The sequence below is a fragment of the Myotis brandtii genome, unplaced genomic scaffold (genome assembly GCF_000412655.1).
Source record: "Myotis brandtii unplaced genomic scaffold, ASM41265v1 scaffold154, whole genome shotgun sequence".
Classification (NCBI taxonomy): domain Eukaryota; kingdom Metazoa; phylum Chordata; class Mammalia; order Chiroptera; family Vespertilionidae; genus Myotis; species Myotis brandtii.
Window position 1 is genome coordinate 3,455,399 of NW_005355584.1, and position 25,093 is coordinate 3,480,491.

Genomic DNA, 25,093 nt, shown 5'->3' on the forward strand with positions numbered 1-25,093 from the left:
TTCAATGAGAATGAATCTAAACAGCTGTGAAGATGGACAAAATCGCCAAAGGTCTTCAAATTCATCTATAGCCAGAGTTTATCTAAAGACCCTCAGAGAATGATTTTAAAGTATCCACATTTACTTTTTAAAATTAAAGTGTTTCTTTAACTTTTGACTTGGTAAATTTCTTCTGTCATTTGGAAGAAAGACCGGAATTCTGAAGCCACACCTTCCTAAAGCACTAAGTTGGAGTTGAGGCATAGTCCACAAAGGAGGGCAGTAGGGTAGCTGGTACACGATTGGGGGTCTTGTGCAGTGAAATCATCCCCAGGACAACTATGAGAACCGTGTGCAGTTCAGTTTCCTGTGAATACATACATTCACATGAACTCTACTGCTCCTTATTTATTAGAACATAATAGAGACAAGACAAACAATATTATTATTTCAAGTGATTCTGGAAGTGAGTAGTGGGGAAAAATAAAGAAATAAAGAGAGGTTACCCTCTTACATCCCAAGAGGAATGGAATTTGAAAAAGAGCTATTTTGGAGAAAACTAGGACATTTTTTAGACTCATATAAAAAATATATTGACCATCTACCACATGCTGGCTGTATTAGGTGGTGGACTCCCCAAGACCACCCTCAGGCTCAATAATTCTCTAGAAAGATTCAGGAAATGTGATTACACTCACAGTTGTGATTGATGATAGTGAAAGATGGAGAGTAAAATTAGCACAGGGAAAAGGCAAAGGGATATGGACCAGGAAAGACCAGATCAAGTTTCCAGTGTCCCCTCCCAGTGCAGTCACATGGGCACACTTAATTCTCCCAGCAATGATGTGTGAAAACACATGGAAAAGGTTGTCAATCAAGCCTTGGTGTCCAACGTTCTACTGAAGGTCAGTCCTATAGGCAAGCAGTGTCCTCAAGATGGGCCTCAGCTACTCAGGCTCCCCCAGAGCAAAACAGGCCTTCCCTGGAAGTCACATTATTAGGGTAAACTTATTTGGTCACACTGGTGCAGCCTGGGTCAAGGCCTCCAGCACACAAAATGCTCTCATCAGGCTGAATATTCCAGAGGCTCAGAGGTTACAGTCTAGAAGTCAGCCGAGGAACCATCCAAACATGTGCAGGGTTTGAACAACCTAGGCCTGCTGAACTAGTCCTTCCCATTCCACTGTTACACACATTACATCATAGAAGAACCATCTGTGACAAAGTTCCGTTGCCCCATTTTATAAATAAGAGGTCAATGAGTGACACTGCTGACAAAAGTCATAAATATGAGCCAATTTTACTGAAGAATTTTTTTAAAACTTTTTTTAATTTTTAATTTTTTTCAATTATAGTTTACATTCAATATTATTTTGAATTATTTTCTGGAGGATTTTGACTTCAGCTTGGCTTAAGGTACCTACATTGAAGAGTGAGCACTTCCACCTAAAATGTGTTTGCTTTACAATACCAGCATGTTTGAGTTCCTTATTCTTGATCAAAGGATGAAGTTTACAGTCATTTTTATTTCAGAGGCTGGAAAAAACCCTTCTGTAAGCTTTCAAACTCTCTCACTGGGCAGAATGAAGTCCCCAGAAGTAGATATGAGCTAGACCAGCGGTTCTCAACCTGTGGGTCGCGACCCCTTTGGGGGTCGAACGACCCTTTCACAGGGGTCGCCTAAGACCATCAGAAAACACATATATAATTACATATTGTTTTTGTGATTAATCACTATGCTTTAACTGTGTTCAATTTGTAACAATGAAATTGGGCGTCACCACAACATGAGGAACTGTATTAAAGGGTCGCGGCATTAGGAAGGTTGAGAACCACTGTGCTAGACTTTTGCATCTCAATGGCTGAGTATGAAATAATGATTTGTGTCTTCATTCTCTCATTTCCGAAAGCTCATAATCAGTGTTTTTCAGATGACAGTGAACAAAACTCAACCTCAAACAAAACGTGCTCACTACTTATCACTGGTTTTCCTGCCCTTGCTGTTGAATTGCTTTACTCTCTGAATCAACAAAGAAAACTCATTAGTCTCACTTTGTGAAAACTCTTCATTTTCCCCCCAGACTTTCCATTTCACGCTGTGTGAATTTTATTAAGATCTCTTTCGCAGAAGGTAAGAGCTGGCTCTATGGGGCCGGAAGGGATGGTAGTCACAGCCTCTGGAATGTCTGAAGCCTCTTGAGACCTTTCTTTTCTACTGAAAACTCCTTGGAGAATCATTGCAAAGAACCTGAAATCTTTTGATGCTGGAAGACATAGTTTGGCCTCATGAACATTTTGTGCAAAGTTGTTATAAACTGAAAACCAGCAGCACAGCAATCCAGTTAATGTCTAACATCTGAATGGTAACATCATACTGATAGTTTTTCTCAAGTCCTTCAATTATTTTTTAAAGCTGGCCTAAAATAGCAACAAAATATTTTCTATTTTATAATTACTCTTTGTTAATTATATTTACCTATAGCCCTGTTGCCTAACAAATTGTCACTGGCTTTATTCCAATAAAAATTATGTTTTAAAAAGTTAATTATAATTTAAAAATAAATTGTATTCTGATTTTCCTCTTAAATTTATGTAATAAGAATTTCTAATGTATTATATGCTCTTAGAACTGACATAGAAATAGCTGCCTAATGGTCTATCAGATAAAAATAGTATAATTAAGCCAACCATTTCTCTATAGTGGATAGTGAGATTAGTCCCATACTTTATGATGAAAATAGTAATAGCTAACATTTTTGAGCACTTAATATTTTGCATATCAAGTCCTTTAACTGTCATAAGAATCTTATGAGACGGGAACTATTGTTTTCTTTATGTTAGATGTGTGGAAAGGATGTACAGGCAAGTCATTCACCTTGCCCAAGGTCACCCTGGTAAGTGGCAGAGCTAAAATTCAAACCAAATATAATAGAGCCTCCTTTATGCCAACTCGTTTCCTAGGCTATCCCAAGATTTACATAAGGATAACTCCGTCTAAATAAAAGCCTCAGCCTATGTATGCAAATTCATAAACTAAAATTTTATAGTCTTCTCATTGGTTCCACTGCATTGAATATGCAATTGCAGCTTTTTTTAAGTTCTTTCCATTTCAAGAGCTATCAAGTCATAGGAGGTAGAGTTATGATATCACAAATGTGAAAATACTCTAAAAATAACTATTTGTTTTATTCTTTATGCATTGCAATAACCCAAATCACTTTTATCTGTTCCTTTACACTGTTGTAAACACTTCATCTAAAAATCCAAATATACATGGATTTTTTCCCAGAACTCTGTTCTAGAAAGATGTATTGGTGGGTTGGCTGGTTGGTTTGGTTGAGGATGAACCTGCTTCACTGTCTCCTGTGAAAGTCAAGGGAGAACATTAGTAGAATTATTAATATGACTATGGAATTAATATGACACAGGGCAAGGGTGTCTTTCACATGGAGAACTGTTATGTACTTGAACAGTTGAAGACCCATCTCTTTCCCTGTCTCTATTCTCACAGAATGTGTGACACAGGGGAAGGACTATTCACTTTTCAAACAAGGGAAGGAGAAATGATCTATCAGAAGGTGCATTCTGCGACACTGGCCATAGCTGAGCAACATGAAAGATTAATGCTAGAAATGGAGCAGAAGGCCCGGGTAAGCCTCCTTTCTTGGTACCTGAATAGCTTGGAAATGAATGTCACTGAGGTCAGATGCACATCGTGTATATATGGGTCCATCCATGTCTCCACTCCAGTGTCCACCCCACCCCGGCGCCAAGAGCTCACCCCAGTTGCTGAATTTCATCTAATTCTCTCTCCAGCTTATGAGAAGAGAAGTTACTTGAGGCCACTAACAGGGAGCCCTACATTCTGTATATATACCTGTGTGTGACCTGTTGCCATGGTTACCCAAAAAAGGGGTGGAGTGTACAGAGAATGACATAAGAAGCAATGTCCTCTGCATATCTCCATATACTACTGGACAATCAGAAATTCAGACATAGGCCCAGGAAACTTAAGTAACTACCAGAAAGGATTCTACTTTTCTTTTTGTCTTTATCTTTGTCCTAGCATTTCTGAAACTTTTCTGTCCTCCACATGTATCTCAGAGTCAATAATAAAATGTTTGCAGAAGGAGCTCCTCTTGTTTACCGAATGAATGATTTGCCTGTTATCTGGCCTGAAACCCTGCTATCTACAGTTTCAGGGTCAAGCTAAGAAATGGTTTAGTCCAAATCTGAAAGAGTAAATTTTACACATAGCTGGAAAAAAAACTTATAAGCTTTATTACTGTCTTTTAAAAGCAAACAATGGAATGATTGTTTGCTACAAGCCTAAGAAGTGAATATTGTCTATGTCTTCAGGATTTATGGAGATGCATGAGATTTTACCTGTGAGAGGACAGGCAGACCTTTGGGACATGGGGGTGGGGGAGTCTGGCATTAAAAAAAACAATGATTCTATGCCAATTTAAGACTACTGACTTCTCTATCTGGTATTACAGTAGGATTTTTCTTGCTTTTTTCATGTTCTTTTTTTAAATTTTTTTTAATCCTCACCCGAGAATATTTTTTTTTATTGATTTTTAGACAGAGTGGAAGGGAGAGGGGGAGACAGAGAGAAACACTGATGTGAGAGAGACACATCAATCGGTTGCCTGCCGCATGCCTCCGACCAGGGCTGGGAGCCTGCAACCAAGTACATGCCCTTGGCCAGAATCCAACCCGGGACCCTTAAGTCCACAGGCCGATGCTCTATCCACTGAGCCAAACCAGCAAGGGCTAGTATCACAGTAGTTTTGATTTTAAAATGTCTCAATTACATAACATTTTAAAGTATAACAAACTTTTCAATATAAAAAACAAAGAAGTCATTTAACAAATAATCTCATGCTATTCTTAATGCATTTTTAATTTTCTCAATACTGCATACATAATTTCATCTCTCTGCCTAGGATACGGTGTAAATAGCTTTCCTAACACCCAAGGGTGACAACGGCCAGTCAGGCTGATCCAGACATTTGACCTCCATGGGGAGAATGAGTAGCTTGAACATTAGTAGGATTATTAATATGACTATGGAATTAAGTGAATATGCATTAATAGGAGATTAGTATGGCTTAGTCTTCTAGATTTAGGTTAAATTTAAATCATTGTAACAATTTTCTAATTAATATGACATTTTTCTAGTGGCTTAAATATATTATAAATGTAATTGACAAATTTTAAATTATTTCAGAATCTTGCACATTCCTTATCAGCCTATATTTGTAATTCACTGGTGCTTATTGGCAACCAAAATTAGCAATTGTGATGTCACTTTCTATTAGTTAACAGTTATAGTTCTTCTTTACTTACACTTGTTTTGAGCAGGCAAAATGCTCCTAAGTCAAGTCATTTAAATTAAATGTTCATGAAGGAAATTCCAAGAGCTTTATCATGCCACCATAATTATCTGCCATAAGGAGACCACTTAGTTAGTGTCCTGGGTCCCCAATCCCACCACTTACTGTGTAATCTTGGGCAAGCTATTTAACCTCTAGATGTTTCATTTTCCTTTATCTGTAAAATGGGGATATAATGGTTCTATTTTTTTGGTTGTTATGAGGTATCTGTGCATATATGTCACCATATATACAGGGTGGGCCAAAAGTAGGTTCCAGTTGTTCATAATGCAAATAGTACAATAATTAATTATTAAACTCTGTTTCACGTACTCACAAGTGTAAGCCTACTTTTGCCCCACCGTGTGTGTGTGTGTGTGTGTGTGTGTGTGTGTGTGTGTGTGTGTTGTGTGTATGAACTTTTAAGAATAGTCTTGGCACATAGAATGTACCATAAAACATTCATTATTATGATGGCAACCCATCTGTAGGAGTGATTTTGAATAATTATAAGATTTGCAATGTTGTGTGACACTGAGAACAAGTCTGGGGAGTAGAGCCAACCAATTGCTGCTGAGGGGTCAGAGACGGCGGGCCACTCGCTAAGGTCTTGGGCGGTCTAAAGCTGGAGGGAAACTCCATGGATACAGGTGCTTAAAGGTGGAGGGGAAGTGGGGAAGGTGTCAAAATAGCAGCCTTGGTATGAATCAACAAAGAATCCAAATCTTTCTAGTAATCACAAATTCAGAGACTTTATCTTCTTGGTACATACATGGAAATGGAGCATTCAAAAATGATGGCACAAAATGATGCTTTTCTCTGAAGGTTCATATTAATAAAGTTACTCCAGAGCTGGTCCATTTTTCAGAGTAAGTTGAATTAATGATGCTTTTTGGAGGGCAAGTTATACAACTTGAAAACTACCCCAATTCCCCAAATTCTAGGACCATTAAGCGAAGATTCCCAGGTCTCCAAGACAGAAGTTTTTCTTTCAAGAAAATTTTTTTACATGCACAAATCTCTTCTAAAAAGAAATTCTAACAAGAATGAAATAGCAGTTAAATACCCTCTTCATATTCATGAAGCAATAACTCATCATTTGCTTATTTAAAATAAAATGAAGGTCTGTGTTATAAATTAGATAAAAGTATAACTTGGGAATTGGAAAAGCACCAAAAAACCTATCTAGGATATAAAAATGTTGCATTTCATTTATTATGTATCTATTGCAAAATAAGAAAATGACACTGTTCATTGGCCTTCCAGTTTTTAAAACCCGGACATGGAAGATTAATATTGATCAGATCAACGATGTTTATATATTTTAATATGATTAAAAAGATTTTACAAGATTAAATTACCAATGAGCTATATAAGCAATGAATGCCCCAAACATACTTGTTCAGGCAATTGAATGAAGCATTTATTTGCATCCTTTTTAAAAGTGATTCAGGAGTGTTACTGGCTTTAAAAGCAAACTTGAATGAGAAATAATGTTTCAATAACCATTTCTTAACTATAAGAGAAAAAATTTAATATAATCTTTTCATATCATATGTAAAACCTTATTTTCTTTTTGTTTATTACCTCCTTTCTGGAAGGACACATGAATAAACATATTTTGATATATCACTGTAATCTAAATTAGGCATTATTTCTATTCTTGGTTGAAGAATCTAATATCTAGGAAAGCAGTGTGAATAAACAGTACACTTGCACTGCAGAGTATTGAATAAAAAGAATCACTGAACCCAGCCAGTGTAGCTCAGTAGTTGAGCGTCAACCTATGAACCAGGAAGTCACGGTTCAATTCCTGGTCAGGGCACATGCCTGGATTGCAGGCTCAATCCCCAGTATGGGCATGCAGAAGGCAGCCACTCAATGATCCTCTCTCATCATTGATATTTCTGTCTCTCTCTCTCCCTTTCTCTCTGAAATCAATAAAAATATTTTTTTAAAAAGAATCACTTAGTTGGTAAGGCTTTTAAAAGTGTATATTTTGGTTTTCTTCACTGACAAAGATAGTGAAAGAATTAATTTATATTAACTGACTCAAGAAGATTTTATACTTGACAATAAAACTTACCCAAGTGTTGACAACTACCAGTACATGATATACTTTCTGTCTAAATAGTTGCATGAACGGGGAAATACTATTATATTGCATCAATTCAAAAATGCACATTTTTTCACATTTGAACATCTCTCATGTTAATGTAAGTTACAGTTTAATTAGTCGCACTGTTCTTTCCTGTTGCTACCTCAGATAATGTCTTTCCATTGATGGCATCTTTAAGTGCATAATACTTGTTATAAAATGTATCCTGAAGCCATGAAATTATTATTCCCAACTATAACTAAATAATATCTTTCAGTTCCTTTCAGGTATATCTATCATGACCATAAGCACCACATGCCCATTTTTAAATTTTGAGGAAGTGAGATAGCCTTCCAGAACAGACTCTGTCCTGGGAAGTTTGATTTCCCCGACAGTGGAAGCATTCTTCACATCCACATTTTACAGGAATCTCTATCACTTATGGAAAAAAAAAAAATTTCCCACACTAACACTGTGAAGAGTCTGGAAGCATAACAGTCCGATGAGAGTGCACAGAAAAATTGTACCACATTATGCAATCTCTTCTCTAGGTATTGTTCATAGACATTTAAGAAATTCTAGGAAAAGTTTAAATGTATGATTTGTGATTGCAAGTGGTATGTAATATCTAACAAGTTGGAATAGCTGCTAATTCATTCTTCAAGATTCTATTCATGAATCTATTACTCAACATTATCAATTATTAATCATAAGACAAGAGCCTTCATTATTATTGACAATGACCAGTTCCCTGCTGGGAAATGCCAATCACATAATTGTGAAATTTCATTTTACTGATCGATAGACACTGATTGTAATAAACCAACACAGGCTCAATTAGAACAAATTATTATAGTCGATAATTAAAGTGTGTCCGTGATCCTAATGAATCAGTTCACTTACTATTGCTCCCCTTTCAGAATATTAAAGAAAATGTATTCCAAACAAATACAAAGAAAAATACCCATTTTTGCATAAATACACAACTGAGAGGGAAATAGTCAGAAGGCAGGGAGTAAGTTTTCTAATAGGTGATGCTGCAACGTAATATAATAGTAAGGATTTTCTTTATATCATGTTGTTGTTCCTTAAGCTTGGCCAATGCATGGTTTAAAATATACAATGATAACATTCATTTTTTTCAAGTCAGATGACAATAATATTGCACAGTCTAGTTTTAAATAACACCTAACAGCTTCCATTAAATTGTTGTATAAACTGCATTTCATTTGTTAGTCTGGTGCACACTCAGCAAAGTGTCTTCTAATTCCTTTCCATTTAATTCAAATAAAATGAAAGATTAAATGTGAGATGTCCCCCATTGAAAATTAAGTCAAGTCTGTGAGAAACCAATTGCCCATAAACCTTCAAACTTCAGAGGACGGTTTGCATGAATCCAAACAGTGCCAAGCTCGGCTGGCTAAAGGTCTCTGGGGGGTTCTATTCTATACAGTTTTCAGGTTTCATGAGCTTTTTTCCAAGAACAAAGAAAATTACATGTTCCTGACTTGTATTCAGCATTTCCTCACTAAGCAGCTCCACATTTTGTTCTTATACTGACATACATTCCACACGTCACATTAGCCTGTTTCCTAACCACTTGTATTTTCGTAGTGTTTCTAATTTACAGCATATATTCCTGCCCAGTCCCTCTTGTCTCCAGACATACTAAGGAACATGTCGACACATTCCACCCAAGATAGGGCATTTCTTACTCCATCATACAGAAGAAACTGTGACTATGATCTCTCTGAGCCTCATTTTCCTTGTCTGTGGAGCTCAGGTGGCATATTTGTTGACAATTTATGTGAGTATTAAATGCGATGATGGATGACACCAGTTTGCACATTGCTGGGCACAGAGAATGACTCACCAATGCTAATTTATAAATACTGAGTTTTCCCTCTCCCAATTGTACCGATTTGGGTCTCAAGTGGTAATAGGATTTTCCATTTTCGAAGCAATAATTAGGGAGATACAGAGAAAACGGAGAATTAATTTGTTAACATTTTTATACAGATGAATTTTATGTGGGTAAACACAAATTAGCATTAATGTTTATCACAGGGGGAGGCAGAATCTCAAAACAGCACAAGGAAATTGCAAAGGCAATAAGATCTAGTGGATAATTTTTTTGGTGAAAGCAGGAAGAGGTGCTGGTAAGCAGTCCCTTCACAAAAATCACAGCAGTCTTCAGGCCCTGCCTGCTGTTTCTGGACAGCAGAGATCCTCTCAAGTACAAGGCTCTATTGTCACATATTATACTATGTTGGGGAGGAAGCTCATTTTTCCCAGTAGCATCAAAGTCTAAAGAGCAATGGGCTCAAGTCAAAAGAACTGTTTTCTACTAGAGGCTCTGCAGTTGGGATTTTACCTTGAGCAAGTTCCTGAATTTTTCTGGATTTTGATGGTCCATTGAAAAGTTGGGAACTGCTAGATTCTCCAAGAAGGACTGTAACCTGGAATTACATGGCCAGAGCACAAGGTTAGCTTGTGCTTCCTCCAACCATGGCAACCTCAGGGTAGTCAGACTTACACAATGACTCAGAACAAGAGGAGGGAAGAAATTGCTTTGACCCTCTTAAAGGACATGCCCACAGCAGACAGGATGTCATGGTGACCACATGTTATTGATCAAAGCAATCGCCAGATAGCCCAGATTTGGGAGCTTGGTACCTAGACACCCCATTCCTGAATTCAGGCTTTTCAAGAATCTGCAGCCATCTTTATTCTTCCATAAAAATGCAATATTTAATACTATTTATGATGCAACTTCTTTTGAAATACATCACTCAGAATCTCTTCATTGTCCAAAAAAACAGAGATTCAGAACAGAAACATGATTCTATTTGTGATTGTTCCAGGGGATATATGGCCTTAGAAAAGTTGACTCTATCTCAAAGCCTCAGCCTCCTCTCATTTTAAAAAGGTATTCTTCATCCCTTTCCCATCTCCCAGGAATTTTATGAGGATTAGACTAGATAATGCAAATGATATCTGGACCAAATACCAGATAAAATGACCAAAAGAAGATAAAAACACAGGATATTTGAATACAGCTGAAAATAAGGAAAATATGTTATCTATACACCTGTTGTAAATGCCTCGTAAGGAATTCTACTAAACCAAGTGCAGATGAAACAAAGAAGAGGTTAATGGACGATGCACATCACCATTTCTTGAGAAAGAATCCCAGAGCTTCTAGAAAAGTAGAGGCAAATATTGACCCATGTATTTGGAAGAGTGGGGTTAACAGATGGAGGTGACAATTTCATAAAATGAGCCTTGCCTCCATCCCTTACCATAGTGGTATGATGGCTTTTATGTGTTTGATTGTTGTATCTTAACATGCATAGCTCCGCCCACAAGTTTGTCCAACCGAGAGATGTAGGGTAAAAGTAGACATGTGCATGGAAATAACATCCCAAAGGCACTGAAAAGCACTGCCCTGTTGTAACCCAGAAATTTGGCTTCTCCCTCTCACTCCCTACCTACCAAACATGGGATGTGGGTGCCATTAGTACACCTGTTTTCACAATAAGGAGGAAAACTTTGAAATACAGCAAATTCTGAAAATATAAAAATTGATTACAATGTTGATATTTGGAGCCATCTTTTTTTTTTTAAAAAAAGTATCTTCAACAGGGCCAGACTTTTAAATACGCAATGTTGATATTTGGAGCCATCTTTTTTAAAAAAAAGTATCTTCAACAGGGCCAGACTTTTAAATACACTGAATGGGGCACTTTTGTCAAAAGACATAGCAGCCTGGAAATGTCCCACTGCTAAAAAAATAAAATAAAATGGGTATGCTCATGTCCTTGGCCTTCAGAGTCTATTAAAATGGAAGCACCTCGTAGCTTTACATGGCATTAAAGGTCCTGTTATATTCTCTCAGGTACTTTCCTTATAGCATCTTCTAGGAAGGGTATAACTAACACCTGATGGAAAGTATGGAAGTACTGGGGGCGAGGAGACCTCAGTAGGAAAGTGCACACACAGCCAGCAAACAGGCCGCTAAGGCTGCGCTCCACAGAGCTGATCCTTACAGCTTCCAGTTTTGCCAAGAGCCAGTTATTTAGTAAGAGAAAATCGGAGGTTTTATTAATTAGAGGATTGCCTGTTGTCTGTGAAAAATGTGTACTGAGACCAAATAAAATCGTTTCTGGGTGTGTGTTTTAAAACCTGGTGTGAGTCCATAAAAATAAAGTTTCTTCTTGAAAATACAATGTGAAGTATTGTACTCTTTGAACTATTCATATGCCTGAGCCCCTGATGTGATGTGTGGACCTCTCCTGCTCACCTGAATTTTATGTTTCATATAAGAAAATGCGCCACTGTTTTATCACAGAGCTTCTCAGGAAAAACCATTTTTAAATACACGAAATCATAGCGCAGGACCAAGGGGAAAGATCTATTCGAGGAAAGAGCCATCGAGGAAGGATGGGAGGAGGTGTCAGGGAAGATTGTAAGACAGGGAAATGGGTAAAACAGAAATGGGATCCTGTGTTGACAGCATCTTGGGTATCTGTTTCAGAAGGGACTTCCATCTCTATTTTTTTAACTACTTTAAACTTCAGTTAATTGTAGAATGCTGATGGTAATGCAAGCAATTCTTTGTCATAGAAATGCAGATACATTCTCCTGAGGAATACAGTTGGTTATTTCTGTGACCAGCATTCCTAATTGGAGATATGTCCTTTGGAAACAACGTGGAATCAGTGGTACTATCCTTTTGTTCCCTTCTTAATGAATGACTGGGATTAAATTGCTTACAAGTGTTTATTTCATATTGGTCCAGCCATGATTTCACCTTTTAACAAACGTTATCCTTCAACAGCAGATGGTGCAGGGGCCTAGAGCAGATTCTATTCTCTGTCGCCCACATTTCACTCTCGACTTTGAAAAATGCAGATTTCAATTTAATCTTTTAAATAAAGCCTAAGACCTATTTTCTTTTTCTTTCAGCTTCAGACAAGCTTGACTGAGCCAATGACGTTATCCAAATCAATATCTCTTCCTCGTAGCGCGTACTGGCATCACATCACCCGTCAGAACAGCGTTGGTGAGATCTACAGTTTGCAAGGCAAGTAAAGTAACCAGCAGCACCGCCACAGCTTCCCCAAGTGGACCGGGAGTCATGCAAATACTTGGTATTTGCATTGCTGGCTTTTCCTCCATTTCCATTTATCAACCCTCACTGGCCACAGTGGGAGCTCTAAGATTGACAGTGGCTCTGTCATTTCAGACTCATGATAAAAATTATTTCAAAAATCACCCAGGGCTGAGTACCCAAGATGGCATAGTAGCTCCACTTAAACCTTACCCAACACATTATCAGGAACTAAATGTAGATCATAGCAGGGTCTGTTTTATGCTGTCTTTTACAAAGGATTTTTCTCTTAGCATCTATTTTTCCATAACAGGATTGCTTATAAGTTTGGAGGCTGACTTGAGGCTCTATAATAAAATGCTACAGAAACCCACTCACAGCAATGTTAAGGTTTAGCCAAAGCCCTGACATAGAAACTATTTGGGGAGTTGGGGGACAGAAAGAGACAAGTGTAAATGTTTTGCTTGTGTGATTTTCCTACAGCTAAATGGTTAAATAGCATGGGGATGGCTTGATGGATTGATCAAATTAATAGCAGGTATTTCATCAACAGCAGAAACCTCGGCTTTGGTGGTTCATTTCCTCTTCCTTCCCTTTGTCCTTAAATGAATAATCTTAGCGTTTAGAAAAGCACTCAGCTGCAGGCAGTTGACTCACTGCTGACCAACATTGGAGGAAGCAGGAGCTAAGAGAACAGTTGAAAACACTCATCCATCAGACAAGCATTTGTTGAGCACAATAGACGTAAACATAATAGAAACCCAGTAAAGATCTGGTGAATGAATGGCCATTATGACTTTTGAAGTAGTTAATGCCTAAGGGTAATGCAATTAGGGTATTTTTTCCTTTTATACTTTAGCTTTTGCTCATATTAACAACACTAAGTATTTTGGCCAAAAGAAATCTGTTACAAACAAACAGATAGTATATTTTTAAAGCAATATTTTCTTGCCGTAGTTTCAAACCTAGACTAATAGAATTTGATCAGTGGGAATGAATGGTTAAAGATATATTCTGGGAGTGAAGTCAGCATCATGGTGGAGTGATAAGACCCCTTTATAGCTCCCTTTAAAGTTACAAGTGGGACATCTATCACCCAACAAAGTTTCCTCTGCTCAGCACAGACTGACCTGAGAGATCCACACATCAGTTCAGCAGGTGGGCGTATTGGAACTTGGAGGGTGGGCGGGATGGAAGGAAGTACCGGGAAGGGATGGTGTTCTCAGACACAGGTTGGTGCCTGCCTCAGCCCCAGGTGGTGGAGGAGTTAGGGTGCGCACCCCCCGCCCCCACTTTTGGCTCAGCAGAAAGTAAAAGAGGCTGAAGTAGCATAGGTGCACGCCTACGCCCCCCGCCCCACCATTGTGGTGGTGTCCTGAGAGTTGGACACAGTGGGTACCCACCACCCTGTCACCCAGTCATCAGTTTTCTGTATCACATGATCACCCCCGCTCCATGACCCAGGAGGCAAAAGTAAAGGTCAGAGAAAACAAAACCTTGCACTGTATCCCTATCTACTGGCAAGAATTTGGTCTGTAATTCCAACAATAAAAGACTGCTGTTTTCATGGAAGGTAAGGGAAACCTCTCTGAAGGGAGAGCTTGGATTTAGACTGACATACAATTTCAGAAATAATTTTATATGCAGCCAGAAAAAGCCACCAGAATGAATTGCAATTTCTTAAAACATTGCCAGAAACTCATTGGAAGACAATGTTGATTTACACAATAAAATACATCTATAACTAATTAGAAAATTCTATGATTTATCTCACTAATATTAATTTCAAGCAACGTTGAGGGCTTAAACTATCAGTTATGATGAGCAATTTACTTATATGGTCTCAATAACACATTTTTTGGTTATTTGTAGTTTTTACATAATAAGAATGCATTGATTAAGGTAACTACTATAAATCAGATAAATATAGAATATATTCCATGTAAATTAAATTTCACTGTAAGTTTATTTTTATATTGTATACTTCTTAGAGCCATACATTTTACTATTTTATATACCCCTCATTTTATGGTTATATTATCGAGAGAGAAATATTCAGATAGGTAGATAGATAGGTAATATACAGATAGATATAGATCTAAACATGTTAGTGATTTTTGAAAGTGGTGATTTATTTTATTCTCTTTTGTTCTGGGAGAGGCAGTCAAGTTAAGCAGAAGATAAGAGCTTTTGACCATAATTTGGGGTTTTTTTGTTTTGTTTTGTTATGGGGGTGTAACCTATTCTGACTACATCCTGGTGGAATCAGGACAGAATAAAACTACTGAAACAAAAAAAGAAATAACAATAAGAACATTGAACCTCAGCACCCCTTCTTTGCACACCTACATTTTCACCAAGTTATACTTAATGGTGTGGCTATTTTGTGTCTCATTTCCTCGGTTGTGCTCCTTGAAGTGGCTTCACCTTTCCTTTACAAAGAGGAGAGCATAGAAGGGCAGCTGTCATCATTGACCTTCCAAAGTTGAAGGAAATTTTTGGCAAAGGCAGGTGTCATATCAAGTAAATCACGGGTAGCATTGAGGAGCAAAAATATATCTTTCAAAGTTTTTCATCATATGTTTTATATTCTAACAGTGAAGAGGAGATCAACATGAGTAAGTTCGGCGGGCTTTCCTTCAGAAGATAAAGGGGGAAACGTTTTTGTAGTTAAGGTTTAACAGATTGGGATTCATTATTAAACCACACATGAACTAGAACTAGAAAATTCGTGGCGTGTCAACAGATCCATTGTGTTAAGACTCACCTATCACTCTGATTGCCTGCCACCCTCAAAACTGCATTTTGCTCAGTTTTACTATCTCTATTTCTGTCATTGTTTTGTAACTACAGAAGCAAGATGCACTCTAAAGGACTGGTATAGCAATGAGGCATTTACTTTAATGCTCAGAAAAGAAGGTCTCCATGCTACTCCCAGAAGGGTGCTGGGAAAGTATAGGTTGTTACGGTTTCCCCAGTGTACTCTAGCTCTCTGCAGTCAAAAGACAGAGACAAAGAATAATTAGCTTTAACAAGTAAATGTTTGCTAAGTACCAGGAAGCTGTTTCAAATCGCTTCCTCTAAATGGCTTGTGATGGGTTTGTTGCCTCTTCCTGCAAAAGGGGTAAAATAAGGACTTTTCCTTTTTTTCGATTTTGCCAGATACCAAGGATCGATTTGTATTTGAAGGTAATTTTCTATGTTTATTTCTCCAACTTCTTCTGAATTTTTGAAAAATATTTATGTCACAACACATTCTGGAGATGTGATCTCTAGACTGAATGGACCTATTAAAAGGGAAGGAAACCAGATTTCAGACTCTTAACCCCAAGTGAATGCTTCAAACATAGCATTTATTTTACTATTGTTAGAACTGGGAGAGGCTGGGTTGCTGTCTCTCTCCACCTGCAGCTGCTTCTCTGGGATCAGTTCTTCCACCAGCTCCCGTGATGAAAGGGAGCCAAGAGTGTGAGCTGAAAGTGGTCTCCAGGGGCCCTAGGACCATGTCCTCTCTATACTAAACTGTCCCTGGTACATGTAATAAGTAATTTTTACACAAAATTATATGGATTTTATAGTGACTCATTTTTTATTTTATTTTTAAATTTAAGTTATTGGGGTGAAATCTATAATAATAAAAGCATAATATGCTAATTAGACTGAACGTCCTTCTGGACAACCTTCCGGACGAAGCCTGGGCTGCAAGGGAAGCCCGGGTCCTGGGTCCCGGGTGCCAGAGGAAAGCTGGTGCTGGCAGCCAGGGGAAGGAAGGCCTACTCTTGCATGAATTTCGTGCATCGGGCCTCTAGTTGGTTAATAAAAGTATATAGCTTTCAAGTGTACAATTCTATACTCCATCATCTGTATATTGCATTGTGTGTCCACGTCCCAAAGTCAGATATCCTTCTGACACAATATTTCACTTAGCATGATATTCTCAAAATCCACCCAAAGTGGATCAAAGAACCAAATATAAGACCTGAAACAATAAATTACATAGAAGAAAATGTAGGTACTAAACTTATGGACCTTGGTCTTAGAGAAGATTTTTATGAATTTGACCTCAAAGGCAAAAATAAATGAATGGGATTATATCAAACTATGATGACTCATTTGTTAGCAGCCTGAACAACTTCACTCTTTGAGTCAAGGATGACTGAGGTGCCCTTTACAAAGATGGAGTTCCGCTTTCATTAACACTGATTGATATTCAAATGCCAGCTCAGAATTGTCCCCCTCCCTCTGCCTCCTATCATCAGTAATTAAGCTACAGACCCCGGTGTCAGCACAGCCGCAGACCTGATTACACAGAAGGTATTTTATGTTCACAGAAAGGGCATCTGTGACTCTAAATTCTCAGAGAGCCAGGAAGCAAACAGGCAATTAGAATTAGAGATAACCTTCAGAAACGGTAGAGTTCCAACATGGATTAAGGAGGTAAATCAAGGGATTTACTTCTCTTTGCTCATCTATGGCCTTCCGTTCATTTTTACTGCCCAGTTTCAAGATGGTATAGTAGGTAAATAGCTTCCATTGAGATCTTCTGTTTAAATGTTTATTATATGATGTTTTCCAAATTGCAAAGTTAGTAAAAGCAAGTAAAAAGAAGAAGAATTGCTCCAGTAGTAAAAAGGAAATTGTATATGTCCAAACTACCATCTTCCCTGTATTCGAGCTATTCATTGTCAGGGCAGATCAGCTGTGACCTTGGGCAGCAACCAAGTACATTACATTCTCAATACGGCCCAGGCCTGTGGGTGGCAGTTTGGCAACAACCCTTAAAAACATGCACCATTTTCTAGAATGAACACTTCCTGTCTGTTAAGCATTCTATGAACATTTATTGCACATCCTTACCTTAGGAAGGATAAGTCAAAGGCAGAAAATGCCTCCCTGGATATCCGTTTTTAAAGATAGATTAATCCATTGCTCCCCAAATGACACCATAAAAATGCTCACACCCTGCAGTCATAATCAACAACCTCTTCAGTGCTCCCAGATGTTTCTGTATAACTTTACTATATGGATGTATTTATTTACAAACCTGCTGCTTCCAGTAGCTTGTGAGGTAGCAACTTGGAATGTTCCCATTCCCCCGCCCCTGGCTCAGCCCCACTATTGGGAGGGGGCACTATCCCTGGAGGTTAAAATCTTGAATCTTGGAGTTAAACCAACCTGAGCTTGCATATTAACTTTACCATTGCTGACTTGTGTAACTTTGGGCAATTTACTTACCTTGCTAAGCCTCACTTTTTTTCATCTCTAAAATGAGGGTGCTTCTGTTGCAGTGGTTCTCCACCTTCTGGCCCTTTAAATACAGTTCCTCATGTTGTGACCCAACCATAAAATTATTTTCGTTGCTACTTTATAACTGTAATGTTGCTACTGTTATGACTTATAATGTAAATATCTGATATGCAGGATGGTCTTAGGCGACCCCTGTGAAAGGGTCGTTCGACTGCCAAAGGGGTCGCGACCCACAGGTTGAGAACCGCTGATAGGCAACAGGAATGGCAACAGGTGTCTGACCCATTGGGATCAGACAAAAGCTGGGTTCTGGCTAGGAAATAATTCAGAGCAAGACCCAAAACTCTAAGAGAACATTTATTGGGTAAATTACAGAGGGAGTACACACTGGATCCTCCATCCTAAGGGTTTTAAGGGCAGAGATTTTAGGGGAGATCTCAGGGAAAGATCTTAATAGAATATTCAGCAGTTTCCAGGTGTGTCCTTTCAGGGTTGTGGTCTCCACTGATTGATTGCCTGGCACCAGGTCAGGGGTCATTATTCCATGCAGCTGATCCTGACATCAGCAGTGGCTGGGCCTGGAGCTGAAATACAACTGAGGCCTAGATGTTATCTCTAGGGAGGAAAGGTCAGGGATCCAAACCGAATGACCAATGATATGCTAGGGGAGGAAAAGTCACCCTGGGGGTGAGGTCCCACCTTACAATTGATTGTCTGTTGCTGGGCACCTGGGGCTTTCCATCCTGGTGACCTTCTGTTTCTGGCCCATCGTTCTTACTCTGCTCATGTCAGTCCTACTGACTACAGCACTTCAATGAGGTCACCCACATAAGGTAAAAATCTAAAATAATAAAAGCATAATATGCTAATTAGACCATAAGTAGCCGGGGCTGCGAAGGAAGCCTGGGTCCCAGGTGCCAGAGGGAAGCCAATGCCGGCAGCAGGGGGAAGGAAGGCCTACTCTTGCACGAATTTTATGCATCAGACCTCTAGTAGTCAATAATTATTAACCACTGTCACCATACGGAAGTCAATTAAATTTCTACTCATCAGCTTTCTTCGCTGATACAGGGAAGTATTACACCTACTCCAATCTATACTCGTATTTACTATTCTAGTATTTATTTATTTAATTAACTCTTGTAGAGTTTCTACTACATATGAGGAATTTGGTTTTGTTCCAAGAACTTAATACAAATCTAGCCTTAAGAAATGGTCTCTAGCTTCTAAAGTTCCAGAAAACCTAAAGCTAATTCTCAAAAAAAAAAAATATGTCAGGCAAAACGTCAGACTTAAATATTCAGTTATTTTTTTCCTCCCACCTGTGAATGTAAACAAGACATTATCTCCTAAACATAGGAATTTCCCCAAGCCTTGTACCACTCAGCCAGATAACCCTGTTGAGAGAGGGAAACTAGGCCATTTTTTGTGCAGGGGAGTTGGAAAACTCTTGGAAGGACTTTGTCAGCTCACTGCAGAGAAGGTGTGGCCGGCCGGGAAGGGACCTTGAAAGGTTGGCTCCGGGTGTGTCTGGCCCCTCTTGCCCAGTCCCGCCCGGCCACCTTCTATTTCCTTTCAATGTGCATGAATCCGTGCACCGGGCCACTAGTGCATACATAAACACACACACAAAGAACCATTTAGCTCATTACTATCTTACCATCTATTGTTTCCCTCAAAAATGTACCTCTTAGGCTACATTTCACAAATTATAAACCACATAAAAGAACCTTCACGGAGGGGAAAAAACTGTTCAATTATATTTTCTCCCTGACTTCTGTTTCCTGTTCTGCTTTTTTTAACCTCATATCTCTCTCTCTCTCACCATTCAACTCGATATACCCTATCTCTGGCTAACTGGTTATAGGCTTAAAAATTGTATTTTATACATTTCCCTCTTTATTTCCCTTCATCTGCCAAATGGAGATTCAATAATGACCAGAAAATAAAAAGATAAGAAATGTTAGGAAATAAGCAGCATTAAAATTCCACCTGCCAGAGAATATACTGCAGAGTGAGTTTAGCCAGGATGTGACCTTCAGTGGGGTTCTGGCACTTAGACCATTGCTCTAAAAATAACAGATGCTAATTGCAAGCTCACTGCTTCAAACTTCAAACATCCAGTGTTTTAAAACTCAGGAGCCTGATAATATGTTTGTTTGAGAGAAATCTGGTAAGAATTGATGCAGTGTGCCTATGTTTTAATGCCTGTATTTAACACAGGAAAAATGGTCCAGTGTGGGCATGGTCTAAGAAATGTTTGGTTGCTATGGCTACATCATACAGGTTTGGAAATGTGCTTATAACCTTTGTTTTATTTTTGTTTTGTTCTCATCATACAAGAAAGAAATTGACTGCCAAACTTAAGTGATGTTGTGTCCTTTATATATATGTTCAAGATAAAGACATGTGACATTAGAACAACAGTTTCTTACTGGCAGCACAACTCCAGGACGGACATAGTACTTCTCAGAAAATGCCATTTCACCACATGAATTTGGGAGGTTGCATCTCTGGTGTACCTTGAGGATTAGCAGTCTGAGGCTGTAGCATATCCATTTTAGCATTCTGTATGTACTCAAAAAGTGGAGTTGGCTTAGAAACACCCACATCATCTTCATTTTCTAGTCCAATAAGGAAGTTATGGGACTGCCCTGGGGTGACAGTGTTTAATGCAAAATGGGAAACACAGTCATATTCTCTACCCTCCTGCCCAGGTTCATTCGCCTAAGTCACAATCAAGATTTGCAAGAATGGCCCTGGCCGGTGTGGATCAGTGGTTAGAGTATTGATCTGTGCACCTAAGGGTCTTGGGTTTGATTCCCATTCCATGGCATGTACCTTGATTTCGGGTTTTCTCCCTAACACCCCTGGCCGGGCACATGCAGGAGGCAGCCAATTGATGTGTTTCTCTCACACCTGTGTTTCTCTCTCTCTCTCTCTCTCTCTCTCTCTCTCTCTCTCTCTCTCTCCCCCTTCCACTCTCTGAAAAGCAATGGAAAAAAATATCCTCCTCTGATGAGGATTAAAAAATAACAATAAATGAATGAATAAATAAATAAAAGAGATTTGAAAGAATGATTCCTCAAAAAAAGCAAGCAGCAGCTCTTCTGAAATGTGCTTTAAATGAGACGATCCAGATGGAAGCCATCTAAGCAATTTGTGGGAAACCCATAGCATTCAAAGGCGAGTTCTCTATGGCTTGGGCACTGCCTTTCAAAATGTCATAGAGCAGTTTTGCTCCTTTTCTGGAACAATTTAAAGCACATTGTATATGTCAATTAGTTGGCTTAACTCTTGAGAGTGGCTATTACTTTTCATTATGACTTTTCAAGCTTTTTAACCAAGTTTTATGGCAAGTTGCAATGTGTCTCCCTCTGTTCCATTTCTTTAGAAGTGTCTTATTTGGGAGATTTCAAAATCACTTTCTGTGGCAGATCCCTTTTATTTCATGCACTTTCCTCCCTCCTGAATATTTTCTCTTTTTTCTTTACGTGTTAATGCACACATGCAGGGCTGCCTGCCTGTTTTTCGTCCCCTGGGCTTCCATTACAAAGTGGAAATGCCTTCTAATCCAGCTGTATTACTCTTAAGGAACAATTTTGCTTCTTCCATTGAAAAGTGATTTTTTTAAACTTAAAGTAGTAGTATTTCTGAAAACCTGCCAAAATTCCAAGGACTGAGTACTTGAAATTTAACTGAAATTAATAAAATAAAATAGAAATTTAATTGCAAAACATGCACACCCACATTGAAGAAACTCGAGATATGGAGAGAGAATATGTAGGCAAAAATCACTACTCATTTAACCATATACTATTAACCTTTTAAAAAATAATTCTTATTGATATTTAGAGAGAGAGGAAGAGAGAGGGTAAGAGAGAAACATCAATCCATTGCCTCCTGAATGCTTTCTACTGGAGATCTAGCCCAACCCCCGCATGTGCCCTGACCAGGAATTGAACCGGCAACCTTTCAACCCTTTAACCTTTTCAACCTTTCAACCTTCCAATGCACAGGACAACACCCAATCATCCAAGCCACACCAGGGTCGGAATCCACAGAAGCATTTTAATTACTATGGAAAAAGTGGAAATATCACATAGAGAATAAATGCACATAGAGACTACAGAAAGAGGGGACATTTTAGAGAAGTGAGCTCCTCTTTTTCTGTAAATGGCTGGAGAATTTTAAAAATCTAGAGCTATCTGAAATTTCACGTGTTCTGAGATCTTCTAAAGCAGTGGTTCTCAACCTGTGGGTCGCGACCCCTTTGGGGGCCGAACGACCCTTTCACAGGGGTTGCCTAAGACCATTGGAAAACACATATATAATTACATATTGTTTTGTGATTAATCACTATGCTTTAATTATGTTCAATTTGTAACAATGAAATTGGGGGTCACCACAATATGAGGAACTGTATTAAGGGGTTGCAGCATTAGGAAGGTTGAGAACCACTGTTCTAAAGCTTCATGCACCACTTTGAAGAAATGATCTTAGGGGTGCGCTGCACAAGCATGAGAACAAGTTGTATTTCATTCAATCATTCCTCTTTTAAAAAATGTCAATGAATCCAATACAAGCTTGCTATTCATTGCCACTGTTTCTTCCTGAGGTTGACCTGTCCTATTTCCCCTTCCTGTGGGTCCCCAGATTTTGGTCACACTAGCCATCCATGTGCCATGCACCCCATGAATGCTGGAAGAAATGGATAGGGCCCCAATTCCAGGAGTGTCCACACTGGGGCTTCACTAATTGCTATATTTTATTTGCTTGCTCTGTCATTGATTTAAGTCATAAATTACCTCAAATACTTCGTAGAAAGAGGCTGGGTATACAGTGATTAATATGAATGTTAATAAAATGTGATTAGAACATTCATTTTGCTCTCTTAGTTAGAGGGATAATATTCTCTCAGAATTAAACTCTCAAAGTAAGTTGCATACTCAACTAGTCTAAATGCGAATTAAAATATCTTCAGGATAACATAATAGAATTACAAATGTTAATACTTTTTAGGTCCATGATTTCCCTTACGACTGGGAGTAGAAAAAAATAGTAAATTGGATTGTCTCTGACTACTTTAATATTTTTAAATGTTTTTATATCTGTGATAATTGTAAAAATTTTCCCAGAATGCAAAAGTTTAAGTGCTCATAGGACATAGGAAACTATGTATCTCTCATTAACACCTCTTATTCTCCTTCCCCTCAACTCAAATTTTAAGTGTTTGTACTAAAACATAAAATGGCTTTAACTTTATGAATTCTTCTTTAAATGTGGAGATAAAATCCTCTGAGTGTGAACCATAGTTTTATGGATGTTGGAGACCATCTAATCTAATATGAATATAGAGGAATAATTGGCATAAACTACATTTCATTGTACTTTTCCTTTTTAAAATTAATTTTAATGAGGTATAGTTGACATACACAAAAAAAACTGTATACACCTTAATGAAAAAGAAAAATATATACCCATGAAACTCATAACTTAAATTTAATTATCACTTCTTTAGAAGTTTTCTTCCCTTTTTTATTATAAGAATATTTACATAAGACCTCCCCACTTAAGTATAAAGTATACAATTTGATATTGTTAACTACATGTACTAGGACTTATTCAATTTACCTAAGTAAAACTATTTACCTCTCATTAACACTTCCTATTCTCCCTCTCCCCAGCCCTTAGTAATTACCATTCTACCCTGACTTACTATGAATTTGAATAGTTTAGATTCCTGACATAAGTTTGATCCTGTAGTATTTGTTTGTTTGTTTTTTGTTTTTTGAATCCTCATCTGGGGATATGTTTTTCATTGATTCTAGAGAGAGAGGAAGGGATAGAGAGAAATATTGATGTGATAAAAAAACATAAATCTGTTTCCTCCGATATGCTCCCCAATAGGGATAGAACCCACAATGGGTTTCTCACCAGGAATTGAACCCGTAACCCCTCAATGCACACGATGATGCTCTAACCAACTGAGCCATACCAGCAGGACTAGTATTTATTTTTTGTGTTTTTTAAAAATAATTCTTTATTATTGAAAGTATTATATATGTCACCTTTTTTAGAACTAGTATTTTTTCTTTTGTGTCTGGCTTATTTTACTTTTCACATAATATCTTCCAAGATCCTTCATCTAATTTAAGGATTAATATTCTATCACATATATACATAGCACATATTCTTTATCTATTGAACATTTAAGTGTTTCCATGTCTGTGTTATTGTGAATAATGCTGCAATGAACATGGGAATGCAGATATATCTTAGAGATACTGATTTCAATTCTTTTGAGTAGATACTCAGAATTGGAATTGCTGGATCATATAGTAGTTCTATTTTTAATATTTTTTTAAATATCTTATTGATTTCAGAGAGAAGGGAGAAGAGATAGAAACATCAATGATGAGAGAGAATCATTGATTGGCTGCCTCCTGCACTCCCCCCACTGGGGATCAAGCCCGCCACCTGAGCATGTGCCCTTGACTGGAATTGAATATGGAACCCTTCAGTCTGCACGCCTATGCTCTATCCACTGAGAAAAACCAGCTAGGGCTATTTTTAATTTTTTGAGAAACCTCTAAACTGTTTTCCATAGTGAGTGTACAAATTTACATTCCCACTAACAGTGTACAAGGGTTTCCTTTCCACATCTTCAAAAACATTTGTTTGTGTTTTTCTGATAATCATCCTTATAACAGGTGAGGTGATATTTGTGGTTTTGCTTTGTAGTTCTCTGATGATTATAATAGTGAGCATCTTTTAAAATACCTTGGGCTATTGGAATATCTTTGGAGAAATGTCTGTTCAGGTCTTTTCCCCATTTTTAAATCAGGTTTGTTTGGTTTTTATTGCTATAAAGTTGTATGAGTTCCTTTTATTTTTTAACTAGAGGCCGGGTGCATGAATTTGTGCATGGGTGGGTTCTCTCAGCCTGGCTGGCAATTGGAGCCTAGCGGGGCCATCTCGCCCAGTCCCAATCTATCGAAATCGGCTGGCCCGGGGGGAGGGACCGTGGAAGGTTGGCCAGCCATGGGAGGTTGGCTGTAGGAGTGCACTGACCACCAGGAGGCAGCTCCTGCATTGAGCGTCTGTCCCTTGGTGGTCAGGGCACATCATAGCAACTTGTCAACTGGTAGTTCAGTCACTTAGGCTTTTATATATATAGAAATTAACCTCTTATCATATATATATATATATATACTAGAGGACCGGTGCACAAAAATTTGTGCACTCGGGGGGGGGGAGAGGGGGACCCCAGCCCCG

General features: G+C 38.3%; 1 protein-coding gene across 1 annotated transcript in view; it reads left to right on the forward strand.

The window, feature by feature from the left end:
• Positions 1 to 25,093, forward strand: part of DOK6 (docking protein 6) — a 161,581-nt gene that overhangs the window by 98,332 nt on the left and 38,156 nt on the right. Inside the window, exons 5-6 of the mRNA XM_014535891.1 lie at positions 3,491 to 3,629; positions 12,424 to 12,541. Of these exons, the coding sequence (XP_014391377.1) occupies positions 3,491 to 3,629; positions 12,424 to 12,541 (257 nt within the window). The remainder of the gene's footprint in view (positions 1 to 3,490; positions 3,630 to 12,423; positions 12,542 to 25,093) is intronic.